Source organism: Lepisosteus platostomus, chromosome 11 (assembly GCF_059453375.1).
Source record: "Lepisosteus platostomus isolate fLepPlt1 chromosome 11, fLepPlt1.hap1, whole genome shotgun sequence".
NCBI lineage: Eukaryota > Metazoa > Chordata > Actinopteri > Semionotiformes > Lepisosteidae > Lepisosteus > Lepisosteus platostomus.
Window position 1 is genome coordinate 15,225,464 of NC_142621.1, and position 25,745 is coordinate 15,251,208.

The 25,745-nt window shown below is 40.7% G+C and overlaps 2 protein-coding genes across 2 annotated transcripts; both read left to right on the forward strand.

The window, feature by feature from the left end:
* The first annotated feature begins 223 nt into the window (after positions 1-223).
* tmco1 (transmembrane and coiled-coil domains 1) lies at positions 224-8,173 on the forward strand. The gene is made up of 7 exons (XM_088598666.1): positions 224-425; positions 3,411-3,488; positions 3,706-3,765; positions 4,073-4,119; positions 5,004-5,071; positions 5,790-5,934; positions 6,998-8,173. Exons 1-7 carry the CDS (start codon positions 356-358, stop codon positions 7,094-7,096), a joined length of 567 nt encoding a protein of 188 aa, XP_088454792.1. The 5' UTR covers positions 224-355; the 3' UTR covers positions 7,097-8,173.
* A 2,392-nt stretch (positions 8,174-10,565) lies between these two features.
* On the forward strand, positions 10,566-25,713 carry aldh9a1a.1 (aldehyde dehydrogenase 9 family, member A1a, tandem duplicate 1). The gene is made up of 12 exons (XM_088598668.1): positions 10,566-10,707; positions 11,241-11,473; positions 12,414-12,559; positions 13,667-13,796; positions 14,732-14,866; positions 16,129-16,325; positions 16,828-16,968; positions 17,641-17,829; positions 19,106-19,193; positions 22,003-22,144; positions 22,806-22,918; positions 24,269-25,713. The coding sequence occupies exons 2-12, from the start codon at positions 11,275-11,277 to the stop codon at positions 24,361-24,363; spliced, it is 1,575 nt and encodes a 524-aa protein (XP_088454794.1). The 5' UTR covers positions 10,566-10,707; positions 11,241-11,274; the 3' UTR covers positions 24,364-25,713.
* Positions 25,714-25,745: the final 32 nt, after the last annotated feature.

Here is a 25,745-nt window from a genome sequence, read left to right on the forward strand (position 1 = left end):
ATGCTTAAAAGAAACCCTGATAAAAGCTGTAAAACTAACAAAAAACAATTCTACTATAGAGTATGTTTCTCTTGGATTTTACTAGATACTGTACTCAAACCCTCCTACACCTTCACCTAGCCAAAGGACCAAATGGCAAACCCCAGCTACGTGTCTAATGCTATCCCACAATACATCTCTCCCAGCCAATCTATTTTTTTACGGTTAGACTCTGTAGTAGGTTTTCAGTGCTGACGAATCAATTTCAGATCTTTCTGCTTTAGTCACCTGAGGTCGAGGCGGTGATCATAAAATATAATATTGAGTACATTTGATTTAAATCAGATATAAGTATATCAATACATATCTATCAAACATGAGTACTATGTTTGCTGACACGATTTTGATCGTGTTTATATCCGTTTGTACTGCTCTGTTAGCAGAAGGTGAGTAAAAAAATCATTTTTATTGTACTTGGCTAATTCTTGTTCAGAAAGTCACCTTAGTTACATCTCCCCCACCTTATTTTTGTAACATGTTAACTTTTGTTTCATGTCGTGTCTTTTTCTTGAATGTGTTAGTTTGAGATTATTATCGTTCTACCACCGAGATACGTTTATTTTTAGCATAAATTTAAAAACGTGTTTATATTTCGACCAGTCTGGTACTTGGAGCTTTGCGATTGGTTAAACCTATTCCCAGACCGAAGCATTTGATTGCCGATATCTTCTTAGTCTGGTGGCTGCAACAATACTTACTTTCAAGGGCCTTTACTTATAGTATTTCGGTATAATATACTAGATTTTCTGTATCATTGTCGTCTGAAAATCTGGGACACGGGGACCACATCGAAAGTTATTGTGTGCTCAGAAGAACTATTGCTGTGGAGTAGTGTGGTTTTAATGTTGGCATGTGAGAAGAGCACATCCTTGTGCAGATACAAAAACATCGAAAACAGTAAATAAACTAGCCGTATCAGTCAAAAGGTCCGAATTGGTAAAACCGAAAAGAGTTTAGTATCTGAGTTGAGTACTTCTGTCAAAATGCATTTCACATTCATTTGCTCTTGTAATCGTTCTCATCATCTCTCCGAAACCTTGCTGACTTTAATTGAAATGGACCAACAAATCTGTCACAAAAGGAATAAAGTGGGTCAAATTCAGTTTAAAATGATAAAAATATATTAAAGGTGGATATGAGATTTACCTATTGTCTGAGCAATATTGTGACTATACAGTAGATAGAGAAAAGTGGGATCCAGGACAGACTTTGTGGGAGTCTCTTAATAAATCTTTATGCCGTTTTGAAACCATGCCAGGATTTGTATCAGTATTTTATTTGGCAACTTTTTCAGAAATATTTAATGCTCCATGATCCTAAAATGTTTTTGTAGCTAAATTCTTAAAAATAGCTACACACATTATTTTTATTGAAAGACATAACAATGACCAATAAACCAATCTATGCCCACAACAAAAAATGACTAATTAGTAAGCGACGGAACAAGTGATAGGTTTATTCCATGCTGAAAAGAGAAGAAAGAAAACACAACGTTTTGCCCGTGGAGCCTTCTTCGGGTGTGAGCAGCCGTGGAGCCTTCTTCACACTTGAAGAAGGCTCCACGGCCGAAACATTGCGTTTTCCTTCTTCTCTTTTCAGTATGGAATAAACCTATCACTTGTTCCTTTGCAGCCTACGCATGCTGATGCAGCTACTCACCTTACTAATTAGTAGATGACTATAGTTTTCTGTCTAAAAAATGATCTTACATTCGTATTTTTTCACCCATTATCTTAGAAAGTAAGATTAAATGGATATGGATTTGTAGAAGTTGGAGTCTGATTTTTAACACCCTTAATATTGACCTAACAAGCACATAATCAGCATCAAATTATGAGTGTCCAAGCCTCTATAGCTGCATTTGTGGAAGCTGTTGCAATGTTTAAGACCTGGCCAAAAGGTCAGACCACAGACTAGCTAACAAAGCTATTCAGGATAACGATTGGAGGTACTGAAACATCTCCAAGTGCATTGTTGTCATTCCAGTGCTGATAGAAACTCCATTACATTTAAAAACTACAAATGTCTTTTAGTAAGTGCTAACTGCCGCGGTGTCTGGACATTCTATTTCTGTGTTCTCCAAAGTAAGGCAAAGTGAGTTGCATAGGTGGGTGCCGTTGGATTTATTTAGGAGTATTCGCTTAACTAAATAAGTGGTTTGCTGAAGTTTAGTTGCTACTGCAATGTTACGAACATTGTCTGAGTGATATATACAGTGAAAAAGAACTGAAATGTGAGTGGAAACATACCAAAGTACAGATGAGCGTTTGTCTTATGTTTATGGTGCATAGTTGAAGTTAAAATCTAGAAAGCCGAGGGAATCTCATTCTGTATTGTCGATTTTTATCTTTTTATTTTTCCCACATTGACAGCAACAAAGCGCAGTCTTTGTATTCTTATATTCGCAGTATATGTATTCTGCGTTAACAAAAGTCATTTGGTATGTTCAAGTTGCATGTTAAATTTGCCTCATACATCACCTTGTGGAAGGAAATTCAAGACTATACGTTGTATTCATGAAATGTTTACATCATATCACCTTATTTTTGGTAAAGAATAAACAACCCTATATGGAACAATCTCAAAAAGAAGCATAGACATTCATTCATTCAGTAATCATCCTGGAAGAGACCTGTGACACTTCCAAGTGCTTTGTGTTGTCTTCTTAATAGGAAACAAATAGGTGGTGTCTTGGCAAGGAAGTTAAAGTTCTAAGAAGATGGTCCTATGTATTTAATCCTGCCACACCCAGATGGCACAGTTTGTAAGATTTACAGTAGTTGTATACCAAAAAAATACATTACTTTCCTTCATGAAGAATGAGCCATTGCTGAATTAGAAATCTATTGCAAAATGTCAGGCTGTTCATAGAGAGATAGTGCAGAAACTTTTCAAAGCACTGGCGGAGGTAATCAGTACTCAGTTTCAGATGTTCTTAATTGAAACATGATATTATCTTGTTATCTTATTCTTAATCTTATTCTTGATGTCGGCGATGCTGTACTGCATGTCTGGCTGGCATGATCGGACTGTGAATGGGTGAATTTAGATAGATATGCAGTAGAAGGATGGGGAATTAACTTGTCTAGAGCCATTTGGTTGTTGTGAATTGAGAAGCATTTAGCTGGTCTGGTAATTCAATAATCTGTACTCTAGGTAGATTAGTTTTGAGTTAAAATAAATGCAGGCTTGTCGTCTCCTGGAGAGTGCTATGCTGTCAGTGGTAAGGTACTAGATGCTCCATTAGGACACTATTGGGAACATTTGTTCCAGAGACACAACGTTTTGGCTGTGATTCCTTCTTCTGGTGTTTCACCTTTTTTATTGTTTTTTAAAAATGTTTCAGGTGTAATTTTTCTTACCGTCTGCAGGCATAACATGGGTGCTGGTCTATAGGACGGACAAGTACAAGAGACTGAAGGCAGAAGTGGAAAAACAGAGTAAAAAGTGTGAGTGGTGTTCCACTAAGTGTTTCTTTCCTTTTAGTTGTTCCTTTATGTTGATGAAGATGGATGCCTTTGTCTGGGGGCATGTTAGGTGCTTATTTCGGTGAACGCCACTGTGTCTTGTTTTGCACATCAGTGGGAAGTGTGCACATTGACATGAAGTTCCATAAAGTGTATTAAACACGCTTATCAAACTTTAGTTGATCCCCTGTCGTTGCAGTGGAGAAGAAGAAGGAGACTATCACAGAGTCTGCTGGGCGACAACAGAAGAAGAAAATAGGTATAACTAGGTCTTGTACTTCCTGACACAACTCCTAACACACAGTTGGCTGTGATCTTTTTGTTAGCGGAAAAAAGAAGGCATTTAAGTTTCAGCCAATAGTTTGAGAGAGGGGAAGGAAGTAACTTCAACACAACAAACTAACAAAGCACAACATAAGGTACAATGATATCATACCTTCTTGCGTTCTAGATCACACCTGTTTCACATTCCTCTGCATCAATTCTCAAGACTCGCATTTTATGACGTAGTATGTATGTGTAATTAGTTTTCTGTAATTACTTTTTTGTTTGACATGTTTCTGCAGAGAGACAAGAGGAGAAACTGAAGAACAACAATAGGGACTTGTCCATGGTATGGCTTTCTGCTGATCTCATTGTTACTGAGTGGTTTCTCCAGTCTTTCCATGGATGATTCTGTATAAACCTCTGTGTTCTTCCTCAGAACATTGAAAAAATGCAGTTCAGCTTCATTTTTTAGGCCATTAACCAACTCTTTACCTAGTATCTTGGTAGAAGAATACATAGTTTTATATTCTTCATTTTATACCCACCTGCTTTGGAATTGCCAATTGCTTCAATGTCTTGGCTCCCATCTGCAACCCCTGTGAGACCGAGGGTAGGCAAACACCATACCCACCCCTCGAGACTTCATTCATTCGACAGATTGCAGAGCTCTTCTTATTGCCAATAAGAAGAGCTGTGTGTCTCTCGCTAACATCACTGCAAGCATATCAGTGGTTTGTCCCGAAACTGATACCAACGCTATCCCTGGCCATTAAATTTGAACCCTACCCCCCTCCGCAGCTCTCAGCCAGCTGGAGGAATCCAGACAAGAGACACGATCCAGGCTAGAATGTCCGACCAGAGAATGTCTGGGCCAGAGAATTCAAGCTGCACTCGACGGAAGAGCCTTTGTCTGTTGAGCTATTTGTTCCTGCGCTCTTTTCTGAACACATGGACTGTTCAGTGCTCCAAGTGGTAGTGTCACCTCTGGTCATCCCTATTTTGTGCTACTTGAACTAAAGAGAATTTTACACTTTAGGCTATTTTTGTAGGACTGGCAACCAAACTGCTAAATTTGTCTACGTTTTCCTAAAAAAACTAAAGGGAAGCCTTAGGGCAGTGTAGTGGTAAAATATACCATGATATTTTAGAAAACTATTCCTTTTCAGATGTTTTCTTCTTTTCAAAAAATTGGGAATGAGTGGTGCATTAATCTTTTGTCTTCGGTTGCAGGTACGAATGAAGTCCATGTTTGCTATTGGCTTCTGCTTTACCGCTCTGATGGGCATGTTTAACTCCATGTAAGTAACACAGTTAGCCACTTTTTAAATGACTAGAGTAGATAAAATAATGAAGTTCAAGTAGGTATCTCCATCTGCATGCATCAGCTGCAAAGGAACAGATAAAGATTCATTTCATGCTTAAAGGAAAAGTAAAGAGGCCGAAAGACGCTTGTGTGATAGGAGGGTATCCTGCTTTGCCACTTCTCATTTTCCAGGGAAGTTCCTTTCTGGGGTGATGGGAGGTCACCTCTTCCCGTTTTCTTTTTTGTAAGCGATGGCCATCTGTTGGTACCCTTGTGTATTTTATAAAGGCTGGGGCAGTATATTGTGCTGCAGATGCCACACCTGACAAAAAAATCAAAGTCAAACATGATTTATTCCCATTCGCTACCATTTTAGTTGCAGTCTCGCAGCCTTGGGCTAAACCACTTCCTCTGTCCGATATTTTTTCCAAGAAGATCTCACTTTGTCTGGATATGGCTAATGGCTTTGAGATTAGTAAATCTCCTGCCACCTTGGAGTGCTGCCACCTGCTCAGCTCCACCTTTCTGTACATTATTGCTTTAGACAGCTGAAACCCTGTTGGTTCAAAAATAACATGTTCTAGCTTTCCTCTACTTTGTATTGTCTCTGCATTTCAATCTAAAGACTGATATCCTGGTTACAGTGTTGCAGTTTTTCACCTTCATTTATACTGCTGTCACAGGTATTATTTGCTGCAATTATTTCTTTGCAGATTTGATGGGCGAGTAGTAGCCAAGTTGCCATTTGTCCCCCTGTCCTACATCCAAGGTCTCTCTCACCGCAACCTGCTGGGTGAAGACTACACTGACTGTTCCTTCATCTTCCTGTACATTCTGTGCACCATGTCCATCAGGCAGGTAAGCACAGCAGCCAGGTGTCCCTGGAATTTCATTGTCCAGGCCTGGCTCCGGGGCTGTAGTGTCTTGAAGTCAGGTGTGGCAGATTCCAATACTGAAAGGTTTTCATTCAATCTTAAACTTTTAGTATCTGAGAGACCCAGAGTTTGTTAGGTAATCAGACATTTGGTCCCATTTCGTACCTTTGATTTCAGAAGGGATGGAAACCAGAAAGAGCTGTGAGATTCCAGGAATTCAGATTGGTATCCATTCCTTACATCAATGTTAAAACAGTCATTAATAATCATTTGCAAGTTTAGTGCAACCTTTGTCAATAGTTAATTTTTGAATGTGTCATGTCGAATATACAATAGAGGAGACTGTGGTATGAACTTGCGGGTTATACTTAAAGCAAGCACATCATGCTTTTTGTTTTACGTCTTCCCAGATTACAATTAAGGGATAAGGATTCCTTTATGAAACCTAGAGAAAACAAGATATCTGTTTCTGATTTCTTACAGAAACAGTTTCCAGACCCAGAAAATGCACTTATCTTGGTCAATGTTCTTAGCATTTTCCCCTTAGACAAAGGGAACTTTCCTACTTTGCTTCATAACTGTTGTGAGGAATCCATCTGCACTTGACCAAAGCCTGTGACCAGAGGGAAAGTGCTGTGCCCGGCTGTTCTTTGTTTGTGAAAGGCAGGAAGACCAGCCCCTTGTACCGAAAAGGGGAAAAAGTTTTTTTTTTCCCACACAGTCAGACACTGGTCTCTCAAAAGGAAATCACGTTAATCCTGTCCCTGCTTCCTCATGGCCTTCAAGCACTAAAAAACATGCGCTAACTTCAGAGCACAGTTAAATTATTATGGAGCCCCCTTCTCTCATTCGAAATACAGTTAGCTCAATGCTGCCTTGCCTGTTGAGTCTTTGTTCAAATAGTCTAGAACATGCAGACTTCATTGAGGGAAGGGTCATCTGGGGCAGCCACCCTAACTTGTATCATTTCAGCTCAAATACATCACCCAGACCACTCGTCTTCCTTGTAGCGTCAATTTGCTGCAGGTGTCTGCTTTCTTTTACAGAACATCCAGAAGATGCTGGGTCTGGCTCCGTCAAGGGCTGCCACCAAACAGGCAGGGGGCTTCCTGGGACCCCCTCCGCAGGCGGCTAAGTTCTCTTAACCTCCCCCCTTGCTTTCAAGCCTGGCTGTGAACTGCCAGTCCAGAGAGCAGGGACTTCCGTCTGGAGTGTACAACACCACGCTCTCCGGCTGTTCGCCAACCCACAATTCAGTGTCTCCAGCTTTTATAAGGACGATCAGCTATTTTTTGGAATGACTTTTATCACTTTGTCAATATTTACCTCACTGTGTTACCTGCAGAAAGTCTAAACCCTTCAGGTGTTGTTTATATTACAAATATGAATGTTTTGTCTTTTCAATGCTAAATCTGGAGAGTTGTCAAAACTGTGTAGTATAATTCACTAACTTTTTGACATTTCTGGAGAAATGGTAGTTTTTCAGAAAGCTGAATTACTTTGACTTACACCATAGAGAAACCTACTCCAGGGTCTGTGTGACAGATGCAAAAGTGAACAGAGAAATATTTTTTACAGTTCCCATAGAGTGCAGCTTTGAATTTTGATGATTGTTTTTTGCTTTCCTAAGTATAATTTATTAATGTCACTTCTACCATGAGAGAAGCCACTCTTAATTGTTTCATAAAGCTGGAAATTTTAATAAAAAATGATATGCTTAGTATGTTTGTGTGTACATCCTGTGTCAAAAGTCTCATACTGTGTAGAGTGGTCTATATTGTTATATATGTAGAAAACAGGTTTTACATCATTTTTATTAAACTAAGATTTGTACATAATCCTGTAGTTAATTTCTAACAGTATTGGAATGTTCTGATTTGTTTTTAAGTTGCTCAGTATTAAAATATTCTAAGAAATGTCATAAGATATGTTAGTTACGTAGGAAGCTTCAGGAACCACATACATTATGTAAGAAAGCCATATACACTGAAATGGGACAAGAGCCAGAACCCACCTTGTCTGGATCTGCTGGTGGTCAAAGACTGAAGGGAGATTTAAACCAGCTTTCAGGAGAGCTGCTAGCTTATACATAGCAGAGAGGCAGGCTGCTGAGGGTGATGACTGGCACAACAGGCTGGAGGGAGGTGAAGACAATACTTTTTTTGTTGTTTTGGGTTCATAAGATATTCACTTAAAATATTAATAAAGATCATTTAATTTTACTCCATCCTCCTTTGTCTCTTCTGTCAGCTCCTAATGCCAATCCCCATATATGCCAACCTAACAATTTATCCCAAACCTGCATCCGGCACAGATAAATCTGTTGACTTTTCATTCTGTCTGTGTACCACTTTTTGTTTTTCATGCGAGACATGACAGACATGTCTCATGGATGATGTTAATGTAGCTGCATATTTCTATCAAGCAAAAACTATGTCTTTGAGTGTACAGCGTCAGAGGTTTCTAAGAGTTTGGGCTGGAATGCGCCTTACAAAGGCACCCTTCTCAATCCACAACCTAAATTTAAAAACACAGATTCAACTTAGGTGGCCAACGGATCAAGTGTAAACTCTTTAAGAACAGATTCACTGTGGAAATGCTGAATTTCTACACTATTGCACACTTACACCTCTAAAATCCTGCCAGACTCCAGCACCAGGTGTGCACTCTGTAGTGTGTTTTAGTGCTATTGCACACTCTTCCAATCTAGCGGTTGTCCCTATCTGCCGTTAAGTAGGCCAGATGCACAGCAGGTGTTCTTAAGCAATACAAGTAAAACAACTCCTATGGGTTATGTTCCATACTTAAATGTTTCACATTAGAAATCCTTCTTGTACTTGTTGTAGGATTTAACCAGGGCATCTGTAGAACACCTGGGGGAAAAATGACACTTTGAACCCAATGTCTAGCAGTGCATGTAATGAACACATACAATGGACCTACCATTGGAAGTACTGTACTTCTGATGCATTAACTGTAGAAAAAATAAATGCTTATATATGTATTTAAATTAAAGGTCTTGGTTGTAAATAATTTCTATAGAAGTCTTTTTGCAGATGAAGCTGAAAGCCTTACGTTTACGTTATATTTTTGAACAGCGGTTCTGTGCACTCTTGTCAAGAGATATAAACTGTAGACCATAAGGTCAATAATGCGACACATTAATAAAATAATAATATAATAATAATAAACTTTATTTTATATAGCACCTTTAAAGGTGGCTTCTCAAAGCGCTTTACAGGATGACAATAACAATAAATAAGAAGACTACAACAATAAATAAGAAGATTTCACAAGATAGGACACAATTATAATTACAGCAATACAACAATAACAATAGAGGAGACTGTGGAAGGTGGTATTAAGAAGAGCAGAGGGGTGAAGAATGGAACCAGTTAAGTAAAGGCTTTTCTGAAGAAGAAGGTTTTGAGTCTGGATTTGAAGGAGTTTAGAGAAGGTGACTCTCTAATATCCTCGAGCAAAGAGTTCCAGAGCTTGGGGGCATAGCAGGAGAAGGCCCTGTCGCCCATACAATGTAGACGGGCTTGGGGGACAATAAGGAGGGCAGAATTTGAAGAGCGGAGGTTGCGAGGTGGGGAGTAGGGCGATAAAAGTTCAGACAGGTATTGAGGTGCCAAGCCATGTAAAGCCTTATAGGTGAGCATGAGGATTTTAAACTCTACGCGGAATTTGACCGGAAGCCAGTGCAAGGACTCCAGGATAGGAGTAATGTGAACACTTGCACTAGACCTGGTCAGGATTCTGGCTGCTGAATTTTGGACATACTGCAGTTTGTTCAGAGTAGAGTTAGATAACCCAGGGAGTAGAGCATTGCAGTAGTCAATTCCAGAGAATACAAATATGTTGATCAGCTTTTCAGCCACAGTTAATGATAGCATAGGGCGTAGTCTTGCGATATTTCTAACGTGAAAAAAAGATGTTTTGACAGTATGCTGTATATGTGGGTCGAATGTTAAGCCAGAATCGAATATAACCCCAAGGTTTTTCAATTTTGATTGAAGCTCAAGTACAGAGCCATCTACAGACAGGGTTACAAAAACTGGTTTCTGTGTATTTTAAACACCCAAAAAAGATCTAGTTTCTGGCAGACGTTCAGAGACACTGACACCGACAAGTTGCCCGTGATTGAATGTAGTACAGTAAGTGCATTTGATTTGCCAATACACTAAAATAGTGGTTAAAATAAAATGCGTATTCCTGAACGCACATGCGCGGCTGATTTTAAGCTTTTAGACTTTTGTACATTAGTAATGACCATGCAGAAGAGATGTTGTGAAAGAACAGTTTTAAGAAATTTAATGTTATTTCGAAATAGTCCATTGAACGTCCAATGTGGAAAACTGCGGGCGTTAACAAAACGCGTACTCTGATAAGTGTGGGGAATAACGTCAAATGCGTAGATTTTTTGAAGAACGTGTAACTATAATATACTACTATAAACTCTAAACTGGGTTTTATGTTTGCGTAAATACAATACACCGATACATCGCGGGATGTATTTAGTCGATCGCAAACATGCTTAAATTTTAATAATGCATATGAAGTGTCCTGCTTTGTTTTACATTTTTCTCCCAAACCAATAAAATTCTGCAAGCCTCACTATAGAGTTCAGAGTTTCCCTACCCATTCTCTCTACTGAGCCTTATGTAAGAGAAACGGACCAAAGTGCAATTGTTTTTCCCTTATATAGACAGAAACTACTGGGGTACTAAATTTAATCTGGAAGAACCATAAGGTAAAAAATATTTAATGCTTTACTACAGTACGTGCAATCGGAATAATCTGCAAATGAATGTACAGTAACTTGGCTGCCGTTTGATAGCGCCACAAGTTCAACTCCTGAAGTTTCTGTACGTCTCGGAACGAAGAAATGGCTGCAGCAATGCGGATTCTGGCTTTTCGTACCGTGAATTAAGTGTTATTTTGGATTTAGAAATCATTTTATTTTGACAAATAGTCTTTATCTTTTAACCTGTGCATAGAATGTACATGCAGTGCGGTTTTATTTCCGGAACCATCGCTTAAGTTTCTACATTGCTAGTTAGAAACATGACATGGAACATTGTCGACAGTACCATGAATAATTTGTGCAGAAACGTTTTTGAGTTGCTGTTAAGTGACTGCGTACAATTATTTAGCCCTTAGGAACGGAAACGATCGACTTCTTTGTTTTTTAACATTAAATTAGAAATGCATTGCTTCATACGACTAATGCAACTGATATTTATATTTTATATTCTTATATTACGTGTTGTGGTTTCTTTACAGGAGCTCTTTGAATTGTACTTTTACGCTACCGAAGATGATGCAACAGTGCAGTTCCACGGCCCAGGCTGGCCTTGAAATTCTCCGAACTGGGCTCCTGCCTTCTGCCGTGATCCGGAGCGCCTCAACGGGCACGCTGGAGTTGAAGGAGCCGCTAAATTTCTGGTGCGGAGGCAGAGTGAAGTCTTCAACCAAGGACGCAAAATCCAGAGAGCCGGTGTATGAGCCCGCAACCGGTAATGTGGTCTAAACCTCTGAACATTTGTGTGATTTGAAAAAAAGTTATTTCCAAATCAGCAACAAATACCACAAAACTGGTTAAGCTACAGTATGTGTAAAAATTGCAAAGTAGGTACTGCAGGTTTAGCGTTCTCATAATGAATAGTTTTCTTAATTGTTATTTATTTTCTCAAACCCAGGCATTTTAAAACGTTCTCTGAATACAACATAAGCATAGAACAGTTGTACTTTTATAACTTTTAAAGACAGCCTGATAAGGCAGGCCTAAAGCGGATTAACAATATGAATACAAATGTTACCTTGAGAACAAACTGCGAAGGGCACGTGGGACTTTTGTTTGTTAAATTTATTTTTACAACTTTCAATGTTTTGATTTTAATGCAACCTTTCTGTGTCGCACTGACACAGTTATCAGGGAAACATTGTGCAGTACTTGTGTTTAACTGTGGTAGAAACAAAGATGATCTTTGTTCTAGCAACTAGCACTGCAACATGTCACACTCACAATAAATGAACTATGACTTCTTCATGTTATAAAATGCAGATACTGGATATTAAACAACTACATGTGAAACTCGGGGAAGTACATCAGTAAAGTGTTGTCCACTGATATCTGTCAGTATTAACAACCAAAGAACAGGTGTTCCTCCCATTTTTTCAATTAGAATTGTTTAATCAGGCAAGAGAGAACATTTAAGTATAATGAAGTATCTGTGGAAGGAATTGATTTGGCTTGGTCCCAGGCTTAGTTCTGGATTCCCGATTCAGTCTCAATTCAGTAATTGTATTGTATTTTGAATGCTGTTCTTTGCACAGTCTGTGCACTGTGCAGTGTCTGTGTGCTGACAGTTGTAAATGGAGGCAGCTGGTGTTTTGTCTCCTGCAGTGAGCCCCTGTATGGATGCCTTGCTCCTGTTAATGGAGTCTTTCTTGCAGGCCGTGTGCTGTGTGAGATGGTGCCCTGTGGAGCTCAGGAGGTCGACCAGGCAGTGCAGAGTGCCCAGGCTGCCTTTCTCAAGTGGAGCAAACTGTCTGGAATGGAGAGGGGCCGGATCATGCTGGAGGCTGCCAGGATCATCAGGGTAAGAGGGGGGTGGGTGGAGTTCACTTCTGCTGAAATCAGCATGATGGCTGTCTTCCTCTTTAAGGTGGACTTATGACTATATTTGTAAATCAAGTTGTATCGTTTGCTTCTCTTCTCATATTTCACACTTGACTGCTCATTAGCTTGTCTTGTTTTTTTTTGCAATGGGGTGTTAAAGGGTTCGATTTGTAATGTATTAATTTTACTGCAAACTGTATTTTTAAATAGGCATTTAATTGCTAAAGTAAAGAGGTGTTGTAAGGTTGCTCTTTATTTTGCCATCCGCTCAGCTCACGGTTGGGAAGATTTTGCACAGCCCAGTCCGATTTGAGAATAAATTGTAATAGGTGGACAGGTCTTACCTCGACAAATAGGGTTGGATGGTCTTAAAACTTTTTTAACAGTTTTCCAATGCCTTAGAACTATGATCTGAACACATCTGAGTTCCACACATCCTGTTTTAAATTGAACTCCCCCCCCCCCCCCCAAGAAATTGAAAAGTCAGGGCTTCCCAACATGTGTCCATGCGTAAAGTATAAATTATATAGAAGACCAGTAATCAGACTGTGATGCACAAGGCCAGGTTACCAGGTGCAGATAGGATTGTTCGCTCACTATGAGCTTGAGGCATAGTGTCTGTATCACTGATGCAAGGGCTCAAACACAACATTCAGGTGATGCTGCTACAGCAGTGGCTTGAGAGTCTCCAGAGGTGTCCTCCTTCTTTCCCCACCCCAAAGTGATCACTAACGAGCCACTCTTCCTGATGGTGTATGACTGGCCAGAGGTGTCATCCCCAAACCCCCCGACTGATCACTTCTGAGCCTCTTCTTGATGGTGTATCATTTACCAGAGGTGTCTCCCCCTGGCTGAATACTAACTTGCCTCTTCCTGATGGTGTATCACTGACCAGAGATGCCCCTCTGACTATATATTAACAAGCCTTTTCCTGATGTTGTATGACTGGTCTGACTGATCTCTAATGATATACCAGTCTCGCCTTGACTGGTCGCTAACTGGTCTCTTCCTGATGTTATATCAGTGGCTAGAGGTGCTCCCCTGGCTGACCACCCTTCCTCTTCCTCTTCCTGTTGGTGTGTCACAGGAGCGGCGAGATGAGATTGCCAAGGTGGAGGTGATCAACAATGGCAAGTCCATCACTGAGGCACGGGTGGACATCGACATTGCCTGGCAGTGCATTGAGTACTACGCTGGCATCGCGGGCACACTGGCAGGTGAAGAAAGAGTGTGGGACGTGCCTGTGGAAGTTCTGGCAGTGCAGACCAGAATAAGAGCGGTGCTTTGACAGCAGAAATTTAAAGCAAAAGGATGTGATCAGAAATGTAGTGGCTTGGGCTCAGCCTGTTTTAGGAAAATCAGCAGGTCATGAAATGAGAACAAAAAAAGGTGACATATCCACATTATAGCATGAACGTCTCCTGTTTCATTCTTCTTTTGGATTTGTCACACCATCTGTTTCAACAGTAACAGTATTACACCAGAGAATGGCAATGTATTAATTGCCTGTTGCTCCTTGTCTGTATGTCTTTGTCTGTTTTGTGTTGTGGGCTTTTTGTATCCAGTCTGCTATTTCAGCAGATATTTATAAGCATTGAGCATATGACAAATGAACTGAACAGTGTTCCCCTTGTTCAGAAAATGGCTGCGGCTATTAGAAAGTCAACATTTAGTTGCTTTGTTGTTATACCACCACCTAGTTGAAGAACTGGGTATATCTGGTGTAATGGTGTTGGAAATGTAGTTTAATAATAATAATAATAATAATTGCTTACACTTATATGGCGCTTTTCTGGAAACTCCACTCAAAGCGCTTTACAGGTAATGGGGACTCCCCTCCACCACCACCAATGTGCAGCATCCACCTGGATGATGCGACGGCACCCATAGTGCGCCAGAACGCTCATCACACATCAGCTATCAGTGGGGAGGAGAGCAGAGTAAGGAAGCCAATTCATAGATGGGGATTATTAGGAGGCCATGATTGGTAAGGGCCAATAGGAAATGGGACACCGGGGTTTGGTTGTTTTGTAGCGCAGATGTGCACTCTTTCTTTTTTTTTTAATAAAAGGAAAATGGGCATTTCTAATATAAACATCTTTTGGACTTGCACAAGTTTTGAGTGACCTCGTCTCTTTCTTCTTCCTATCAGGCCAGCACGTACAGCTGCCAGGGGGAGCCTTTGCATACACGCGTCGGGAGCCCCTGGGGGTGTGCGTGGGGATCGGCGCCTGGAACTACCCTTTCCAGATCGCAGCCTGGAAGTCGGCCCCAGCCCTGGCCTGCGGTGCGTCCTGTGCTGCAGTGCACATCCCCCTCCCCCCAGCAGGGGGCGGGTTTGGTTAATTCTCTTCTGAACGTGGTGCAGTAGACCTGTGGGTTACTACATAAAATCCTGGGCTTAACTACTATGATAACCATAGTTCTGCTGTTAAAACAAGAAGAGGTGATTTATTGAAGCAATTGATGTTTAGCTGGAGAAACCAGTATCCACTGAGTGTCCACCCCCAGTTTATCAGCTTGTGCTCTACAGCCCCAGTTTTTCAGATAGATAAGAAGGGATTCTAAGATTGCTCCTTTTAAATACAGGGTATTTCATATTCATGGTCATCAATTTCTGATACGTTTTGAGAAAAATTAGTGAGAATATGAGAATCCTTTAGGCCTGTAATAATTTCTAGAAGCATTGAATCGAGCATGGTTCTGTTGTAGTGTAAAAGAAAATATTCAGCCCTAGTGAACTGCGTATCCACCATTGGCCTGGATTAGACTGAGCACAAATTCTCATTTTTAAATGTGCTTGTGTTAGCACTTGTGTCCTCTGATTTGTGTATCGCTGTTGATCCTGAAACAGTCCAGTAGGTTGACTTGGTCTGTGACTTTTGAGTACTGTAAGTGGCTGAATGAGGGCTCCTTGTTGTCTTCTCTGTTCAGCTCTGAAACGATTCACTTCTTTTTGCCTGTCAGTGTCGGGACAGATTTCAGAGCAAGAGTACATTTTTTTTCATCATGGGTTTTTGCATGGTTTTAGCACAACATCCTTTGATTTAGAATCTGCAGTTAATAATAATTGCGTACACTTACAGTATATAGTGCTTTTCTGGACACTCCAGTCAAAGTGCTTTACAGGTAATGGGGAGTTCCCTCCACCACCACCAATGTGCAGCCCCACCTGGATGATCTGCGACAGCAGCTACAGTGCGCCATTACAGCACACATCAGCTCTCAGTGGGGAGGAGAACAGAGTGATAAAGCCAGTTCATAGATAGGGATTATTAGGAGGCCAGGATTGTTAAAGGCCAATGGGAAATTTGGCCAGGAGTAGGGTAACGCCCCTACTCTTTTTCAAGAAACGCCCTGGGATTTTAAATGACCACAGAGACTCACTCAGTTTTACGTCTCATCCGAAGGAAGGAGCCTTTTTAAAGTATAGTGTCCCCCTCACTTACAAACAGTAAGTCGCAGTTAAAACTCTGTGACTTACTGTTGGGGTCTTTCCTTGGTCTCCTCTGTTTTGCTGACTCGCTGCGTCTTGTTTTTGTCCCCCAGGCAATGCCATGGTGTTTAAGCCTTCGCCTATGACGCCCATAACTGCTGTGGTGCTGGCAGAGATTTATGCCCAAGCCGGTGTCCCCGAGGGGCTCTTCAATGTGGTCCAGGGTGGTGCCGAGACTGGAACTCTGCTCTGCCATCACCCTGGGGTGGCGAAAGTCTCCTTCACGGGCAGCGTTCCCACTGGCAAGAAAGCAAGTGTCTGGCAGAGCTCTGCTCTGGTTTTGGCTGTGGTTATATTTGCATTTGGCGCTTTAGCTGTCAGAAATTGACTTTCAGCAGGGTGTATCCCAGGACCTCCACCTTGGCTCTTGCCACATTGTTGCAATCTGTCTGTTCTTCTGATTTATCAACGGTTTTGTGGTTTCACACTTGTTCATGGGTGTGTTCCAGAAGTGAGAAAGCAGCATGACAGGGGTTGCTTGGGGGCAGAAGTAGGTTTGGATGCCGTATGAAATCTGTTAAACTCTCCAGATGTGAAGTTGCAGAAATGTTTTTTCCATTCTATTTTACATAGATTCACACTACAAAGTGCTTGAAAAACAAGAGATTATGTGCAGTACCTGGAACTGGGCATGTGTGTTGTTTTTACTCTGCTGACTGTGATTGTAGCACTGAATGAACTGGTCTACCATTGAGTCATGTTTTGTGGGGTAAAAGAGTTAGTGACTCATCTCTTTTTTTTTTAACTCTTAGATCATGGAGATGTCTGCCAAGGGCATCAAGCAAGTGACTCTGGAGCTGGGAGGGAAGTCTCCTCTTATCATCTTTGAGGACTGTGACCTAGAGAATGCAATAAAGGGGGCGCTCATGGCCAACTTCCTGTCCCAGGGAGAGGTGCGTGGGTAATCCAGGAGGCTATAGGGTACTTCCTGCCTGTGTTTACCAAACAGACGCTTTTACAGATTCCTCCTTGTTCTCCCAGTCCATCACGTGTGTATTATCACACTGACATGCAATGCTTTAATAAAAAAGCGTAGTATAAAGCAACAATTCATAACTTCGTAAGACTGGATTCCTAATGCTAATGGTAGCATTATATAAGAGCACATAAATTAAAAATACTGATGTATGAATATTTCACACGCTGCCATGAACAAAAATCCAACAAGTGTTTACATTGTGTCAGAGATTGCAGGTTATGGGAGCAACCTACTCATGGAAAGGTGTTTTTTAAGAAAGGTACGGTTTGGTATTATTCACTCAGATGTGCTGTAAAATCACATGATTTATCTGTCCACTGTCCATCCATTCATTATCAATAAGACTGTTGTCCTGGTGGGTTGCGGTATTTTTAGTGTAAAACCTTATCAGGTGTTGAAGATTTGACCTTTCCATGCATAACTTAACTTGCAGCAAATGTGCATGAATTAACCAAAAAACGTTTGCTATTTCCAGTGGGGTTTACACAGGAACAGCTGATCAATCAGTGTGCACCTGCAATCATTTTCAGGCCCAGAGTGGTGCCCATTCCCCACGTGCTTTAACTGTTTGCTGTTTGTGTTGTAGGTGTGCTGTAACGGCACCAGGGTGTTTGTGCAGAGTAAGATCCTTCCCAAGTTTCTGGAGGAGGTGGTGAAGAGAACCAAAGCCATCCAAGTTGGGGATCCCCTGCTGGACGACACCAGGATGGGGGCACTGATCAGCCGTCCACACCTGGACAGAGTGCTGGGCTTCGTCAACCAGGCGAAGAAGGAGGTGGGGCTGGAGTCAGTGTGTGTGTTTGTGTGTCTTGAGAAGACAAAGGTGTTTGTGATACAGAAGTGGGTTGCAGAGTTCCCAGGCTGCTTGACCTATAAAGGCAGAACTGGTGACTTTTTTAAAAAATACATGTTTTAATTTATATAGAATTGTTTGTTTTCTAATTATCGAAAGCTACAGATGGTGCTGCAATTCTAATTCCACCTTAAAGTTCTGCAGATGTATTATTGTTGGGATGCTGCAGATGGTGTTTTGTGAATATTTGAATACTAAATTAACTTAGTATTCTTATAGTATTCAACCAGTATTCTTAAAGTATAAGAAAATTGGTTGACTTGCTGTGTCATTTAATTTCTGCGAATTGCAATTGCAATGGTATTTGTTTATATTCAGAACATTAGAAAGTGCAACAAAAGCTCTGAAGCATACAGGATTTAAGTAGATCTTGGTTTTGTCACTTTTATAATGAAAAATAATTTAAATTAGATTACATTTAAATTTAGACTTTAGAATATGTTTATCTTTATCAGAAGGGGTGTGATAACTGTACAGAAACTTTCCTTCCTTCCTCTAGAACTGATTTTTATTCTTTTTTCATTCATCTTCAGACAGGTACCGTCTATTTCTAGACATAATAATGGTAATACAAATGTGATAAACTATTAGTTCTAATAAATACAATGTTATATTGGTAAATATTATCCTCAGGTATTGTTTAGACAGTGATTTCTGAAACAGCTATATTATCCCTGCGTATATCAGGTCATGCACAATACCAGTGTTACACCAGATGTTCCAGTGTAAAGTCAGACTCTTTCAAGTACACAAATGTACATGTTATATATGTTTTCACTTTCCTATTGCAAAGCATTAAATGCAGTGTTGTTATCTTAAACACTGTTATGTTTTATCAACCCTTGGTAGGAGCTTAAGAAGGTTTCAACACATTTTCTTCAATATCTGTTTCAGATATAATATTATATTAACTGGAAGGGCAGGTAGACTCATAAGGACTGAAGCATATTGGGGTTTGCCGGTGTCTTAAATAAACCTGTCACCCTGTATCTGGCAATTCAACCATGTCCTCTTTTTTTTGGTAAACTTGGATTTATGAGCGAAATATTCATTTTCCATTGTGCAGTTTTTTTATGAAAGACCCCACCTTGTAATCCCCCCAAAATATCACAGAATTCTACAAGAGTAGTTTTTAAGTTTTTCGACTCTTGACTTCCACCTAAGTGATGCTGATCCTGTGACTGTCCTGTGTTCCTAGGGGGCCAGAGTTCTGTGTGGGGGAGAGCCATTTGTTCCTAAGGACCCCAAATTGAAGGGAGGGTATTTCATGTCCCCCTGTGTGCTGGGTGAGTGAGCCATTATTTGGTGTGCTGGACTCGTTCTTGTCTGTTCTCACAACATTGCACCTTGCTCTGTGCACCCATTCCCCTGTGTACTTAAGGGTTTCATTCCTTGACTCTTAACATAAGCCGGACCTGACATAAGAAGGAAAGCACTCTTAGCCGTGGAATGAATGCATATAGAGAAATACCACTCATGATATTGCAGTGATTTATTTGTCCTAGCTGTGTCAGTGAGTGAAGCAAGGAGAGCACAGGCGCAGCGTTTATTGTCCTTTAACGGTTAATAGGTGTATGTGCTGATCATGGAGGGAGGTAAAGAGCAAGAGAGAGAATGGAGCAGCAGCTAGTAGTCCATCAGGCAGATAAAAGAAACATCCGCCGTTTATATAGGAGGAGAGAAATATTACAGGGTTTACAACCCTGTAATTAGAATAATTCAACACCAAATTTAGTATACAATACAGTAAATAAAAATAAAAACTGCACATATCATTACCCTACATGGTTCTTTTTTTATTTAAACACAAAATTAAATAAACAGACGAGAATAAAAACAAAGGAACAAGTAAAGGTTTATTCCATGCTAAAAAGAGAAGAAAGAAAACGCAACGTTTCAGCTGTGGAGCCTTCTTTGGGTGTAATCAGCCGAAACGCTTTTTTTTTTCTTTTCAACATGAAATAAACCAGTGGTTCTCAAACTTTTTGGACCAAGTACCACCTCTGGTCAAACCAAAGCATCCAAATACCACCTACAAGTCATCTTCTCATAGGAACCACAGAAAATCTCGATGACCAGCATCAGCGCGTGCGCACACACTCACATGTTCATGGGTCACTTACATATCATAAAAGTAGCACTGAGCACTTACCATTTCAGTGAGATGGGTGAGCCTGTTTAGTCGAGCAAAGCAGATGTGAATTCATTGGTTGAGCCTTGATACAATTCACAACTTTGACAGCAGAATCTAACAGATTTTAAATCCAAGGCCTGGCGGTGGATGCGGCAGTACGTCCACTTCATATTTGGAGCAACCTCTCTAATTAGTGCAACTACACCCGCTGTTATCGCTCTAGCACCGTCTGTACAAACTACAATGCATTTTTTCCAGTCGATGCCATTCTCCTTGATAAATTCATTCAGAAGCTGAAATATGTGCTCTCCTGTAGTTCTTGTTGGTAGCGGTTTACAGTTCAAAAACTCCTCTGGTGACATGCCCTCAAACTCCTATCTAACGTCAACAAGCAAATTAGCCAAATCAAAGGCATCTACAGACTCATCTAATTGCAGTGAAAAGCATCTGCACATCTTAATGCGCTCTATCAGCGTACTTTTGACATCATCCGCCATATCAATAATTCTACGAGTGACTGTGTCATTCGAAAGGGGCAGCAGGTCGAGCTGTTTAGCAGCTTTTTCTACACACATAATGTGTATCAGCTCTTTTGCCAACGGTAAACAATGTTCTTCACAAATAGTGTGGAGTGTACCTGCTTAAGGAATCCACAAGCTTGCATTTTTCCCCAGTTCCGTTTCAGGAGTCTGTCTCAGAAGTTAAAAAGTTTTTATTTCCTGTGATTACAAGATGGACTGTTCCAAAATCACATACATTCTCCTACCTCCCTATGTGCTGGAGATAACTTTTTAAATACAATTGGCCACTTACGTTTGTAGCATTCCTATACAATAGTATAGTATTACATAGTAGCTCTTGTGTCCACTCAAGTATTAGCGAGCTGTATTGTAGTACGTAGGCTGTGTATTTGACACAAACTCATTTAATTAAAATAGAAAATATGAAAACCCATCCCAGTTTTTCAGTGCACACAACAAATTTCCAGGGTCATGTAGTACGCATTCCATAGTTTGAGAACCACTTTGCAGCCTATGCATGCTGACGCAGCTACCCACCAGAAAATAAAGTGGGTGCTTCCCTGACATGAGTACAATACGGATTACTCAGAATTTCTGATGAAAAGGCGCATGATAAAATGCAGAGATGGCTTGCTCCGTGCTGTTTGTCTGCAGAAGGACATTTCTGCACTTCTTGCTCTTTAAGCCTGTTACATCAATTCTCCTTACCTAGAAAATGTTATTCTTGGACCCACGGGAGGTTTTAGATAGTCAAATTTACATAACCCGGGAAGAAAGTGTCCTTCTGTAGGAGACCTGTGTCCTGTCAAAACAGTTCTGCTGTAAATGTCATAAATCCTTTTACTTTATATGTTGGTTATACAGTTATGTAGCACCTACAGTATTGGTTTAATTTTATATAGACTGCATCAAACCACAGGAAGGACAGTCTTCTGTGGAATGTAGTTCAGACAAGAGTTTCTAGCTGTCCTGTCTATATTGTTCACCCGCAAGAAGCAGAAATTAAAACAAGAACTTTACCAAGTTACTTGTTGCGAGAGCAGGTTGAGATTCATAGTCCATATGTTGTGGTTTGAAACATGTCTACGTACCTGAACACCACTAGTTCTAGTCATATGATTTGTTCAGTCCATGTTAATTGTGCTGCAGGCAGTGTGGCTTCTCACCATGAAAAATAGCTCTCACTTTTCCTATAAATCTCACCCAAGTGCCAGTGATACTTCCTGTAGATAATTATGTTTTTAGTTTTCTGTCAGCAAAGACTCAGAATTTCTGTCCTCTTGAGAATATAAATAACGCAGAGTAGAAAGTGGTAGAAAATAAATCTTTTTTTTGCACAAAGAAACTTCAAAGTTCCTCTTTTGTTAGCACACCAACAATTTTTAGTGTGTTCCCTTTGCACTTGTCCCAGTGTTGATACATGCTCTCTCCTGGTCACAGATAACTGCAGGGACGACATGACTTGTGTGAAGGAGGAGATCTTTGGGCCAGTGATGTCGGTGCTGCCCTTTGAGACTGAGGAGGAAGTCCTGCAGAGAGCCAACAACACCACCTTCGGCCTGGCCTCCGGAGTCTTCACCAGGTACCACCTTCACGTGAAGATGCCACGGAGGAACCATTGTAATCCCTCCTGGGAACTAAACAGCTGAGCTTCTGCTGCCTATTCCCAAATCTCTTCTCAGTGCACGGCTCTATCATCAGTGCCTTCGTTTGTATGAATAGATACTGTGAGAACAGCTTTGCAGTAAACTGCAAATTGATTAACTTAAGGTCAGTTTTTATCTCCCTGATTAAGTCCAGCTTCTGTAACGGTCCTGTATGGTGTGAGCTGACCCTTACCACTGTCTGTGTAGGTCTTGGCACTGACTTTTATTTTGGTTTTGAGGTGCGTGGGCACTTGCGCATTGGTGATGGTGTGTTATATTGCCTTTGGGTCATCACAGATTAAATCAGTTGCCTGTCAGCTTCACCTTTGTTTGACAACACAGTTTATACACTGTATCAAAATTATCCTTCTGTGTTTATCAGTGATAAGGATGGGTGGGGGATCCAAAATGAGTTAACTTTGAGCATCTCTGTCTCCTGATGGGTTGGTCATTTCAGATCAGAAACATTTGTGGAAGTTTTCATTAAAATCAAAAGGGTTGAGCCCTGACCGTGTTGACTGATTTCATGTGGAATTACCTCCTTTAGAAACTGCCTGTTGCTGTTGATTCTTAAGAAACCGTGTTCTTCCTCCCCAGGGATGTGACTAGAGCTCACCGTGTGGCTGCAGAGCTGCAGGCTGGGACTTGCTTCATCAACAACTACAACATCAGCCCCGTGGAGGTGCCCTTTGGGGGGTACAAGATGTCAGGTAGGCCTTTTCGAAGGAAGCCGGTACAGGCATGCATGAGGTTATGCTACTGAAAGGCCATGTTTTGTCAGAATTGAACATAGTTCAAAACACAGACAACAAAATTCATCCGGTATTTGTTTTTCTTACAAAGATCTGAATTTTGCTCCATTGTCTTCCGTTCTTGCAAGGTAAATGTGCTTTTCGAAGACCATTGCTAATGTAATGCAGGAGCATGGGCAGTTCTTGCTTTTGCTGTGCAGTGCTACTGGCAAAAATAAGTTGCGTCACTTTGGAGGAACCAGGTTGCCGTTGACAGACGTGTCATGAATAGTGGGGAGCAAACAGCTCTTTGCCTACAGTGGGTGAATGAAGCGCAATCTATTTTAAAAAATACTTACAGGCCTCCCCAGTACCTCAGCCGGTAAATGCTTGGAGCCATGCGCAGCTTTAGCTCCGTAACCCAGGTGTCAAGGGTTCGAGACGGGGGCATGTCATTAGCCTGTCCGGCCCACTGTGACTGGAATGCCTCAAATGGTGGCGCACAGTTGGCTGAGCAGCGCAGCGGGGAGGATGGGATTAGTCGGCCAGGGTAGTGCTGTGAGAGAGGGATGTGTCTCTGCTCCAGTTGGTGCAGAACCGCTGGTGAGAGGCTGCGCTGCCTGAGGCGTGTTAAAAGTTGAGTGGTTCGAAGGCAGACAGGTCTGCACTTTTGTGTTCTCCCATGTGCGGTCAGAGGATTTGTAGATGTGAGATGAAATAAAAATAACACCATTTGAGACTTCAAACAGCATTTTATTTAAGTAAGTTTTTAACTCCAGCACCTCAGGGTAAAGGCTATTCATTGTAGCATTTCCTATTTTAAAAATCAGATTGAACTGTCTTGGATTTTTTTAGCTAAAATGTAGGTAAAGAATTTCCCTGCAAAAAAGCAGATTCTATTTTTTTCAATCAAAAAAACATCATACTCTCTGCCCTGTTAAACATTGGATCTCATCCTGATAGAGCTGCAGGACATAACGTAAAGGAAAAAAAGGTTTGGGCATTTATGCCAAGGAACTTTTTAGCTTGACATTAATATGGATACCTGATTCTTGAATTAGAAGTGCTGTGTCTACTTTTGTATGCACTTCTCTCATATACTTCTTTTATCAAGCCAAAAAAGAAGTTGTCTTTTATGAACAATCTGAAAGGCCTAAGAGTCATGTTAAAAATGTATAAAAACATATTTTGCCAATATTGTTTTGCCTTTGGAACTACTGTGCGTCTGGGGCAGATGCACAGTCACAAAAGTGTGAGTCATAGAAAATGAAAGAGCCATTATCTTGTATTCTTCCCCACTAACAAACTGTTTGCTCTGTCTTGACCCAGGCTTTGGCAGAGAGAACGGCCTGGTGACCATAGAATACTACTCCCAGCTGAAGACTGTCGTCGTGGAGATGGGCGACGTAGAGAGCCTGTTCTAGACCATTCTAGATCATTCCAGTACACTGGCCTAGGAAGATGATCCTGCTGCATCATGCTCCCTAAACGCCCCACACCTGGTGAAATTCTGCTCATTTAGTTTTCAGCCCAGCTCTTGAAAGAAGTGGACATGGTGTCTGACATCACCACCAAATCTAATACAAGCAGATGGTCACATCTGCCACATCTTTGAAAACAAGTAGTACTGTTCTGAATAATGGTAGCTCAGTATGTTCGCACATATCAACCAGTGACTAATTTTGGGACAGGTTTTTGTGATATGCCACCATTTTAATGCAGAGCTTGACATAGCTTTTATTTAATTTAATCTGATTTTGAAGTGACTTCTGGCACCATATCTGTACCAGGTAGGAGGTGGCTCGAAGATGGTGAGCAGAATTCTGACAGTTACTAGCACTTTTCTTCCCCATGCTCTTTAACCGTCTCTGCACACTGGTGAACAAATGTCAGTATTACAACTTAGTGTGCATCTGCTGCACAGATACATTTCTTCATCACTCACCTGTCACACGTAATCAGTCATTGAAGTGACTCGGATTATAGGGTTTATTTCCAGGTGTTCTGTACCTTTCTATATATAATTGTCTTTGTCTAGAGGATCAGAAGTACTTTCTCAGTCATGTTGTCCTAAATTCTTTATTCTCCAAACTTTTGGAAAAATAATGGTGCACTTATTAATACTGATATTTGTCCAGGAAAACATCTTAATAAAACCCAATGTTGGAACACAGTTTGAATTTTTAGTTTCATAGCTGGTTTCACTGAAACCTTGAAGGAACCCTTTCAAAGACAAACTGTTTCTATATCCTTAAATCCATAGCTCAGAATTAGTGTCAAGAATGAATCTGGATTTTCTCTTGAGCTCAAGTGTCATTGTAACACTGATCAAAGGAAATATATTTTTCTACATTTTGTGAAACAAAGCTGTGAAATATGCCTTTTGAGGCTCCATTACCTTCACTACACAACTACAGTACCTGCAAGTAGTGGCACCAGCCATCTTAGTCTGCATTGCTGGAATTGTTCTTTGTCGTTTTATAATTCTATGCAACCATCACTTTTGCTGTTGGTAGGATTTTTTCTATAACAATATTTGCTTAAAACTGTCTCAAATTTTGCCAGCATGCACTGAGCATGGTTTTTCATTTTTAAATCTCTCGGTCCATATACATGTTATAGTGTAGATAATTCTTTGAAGCACTAAAAATCTTTCATCAAGATGGCCTTGGTGCACAACCTATGTGGTTGCTTTTTGTAATTTCATTGTAGCAAGTCTGTTAACCTTTCAATTGGTCCTTTTTATTAATAAATACCAAGCTGCAGTTTAAGAATTGTGTATCTACATTTTTTGTTGAGTCCTCTG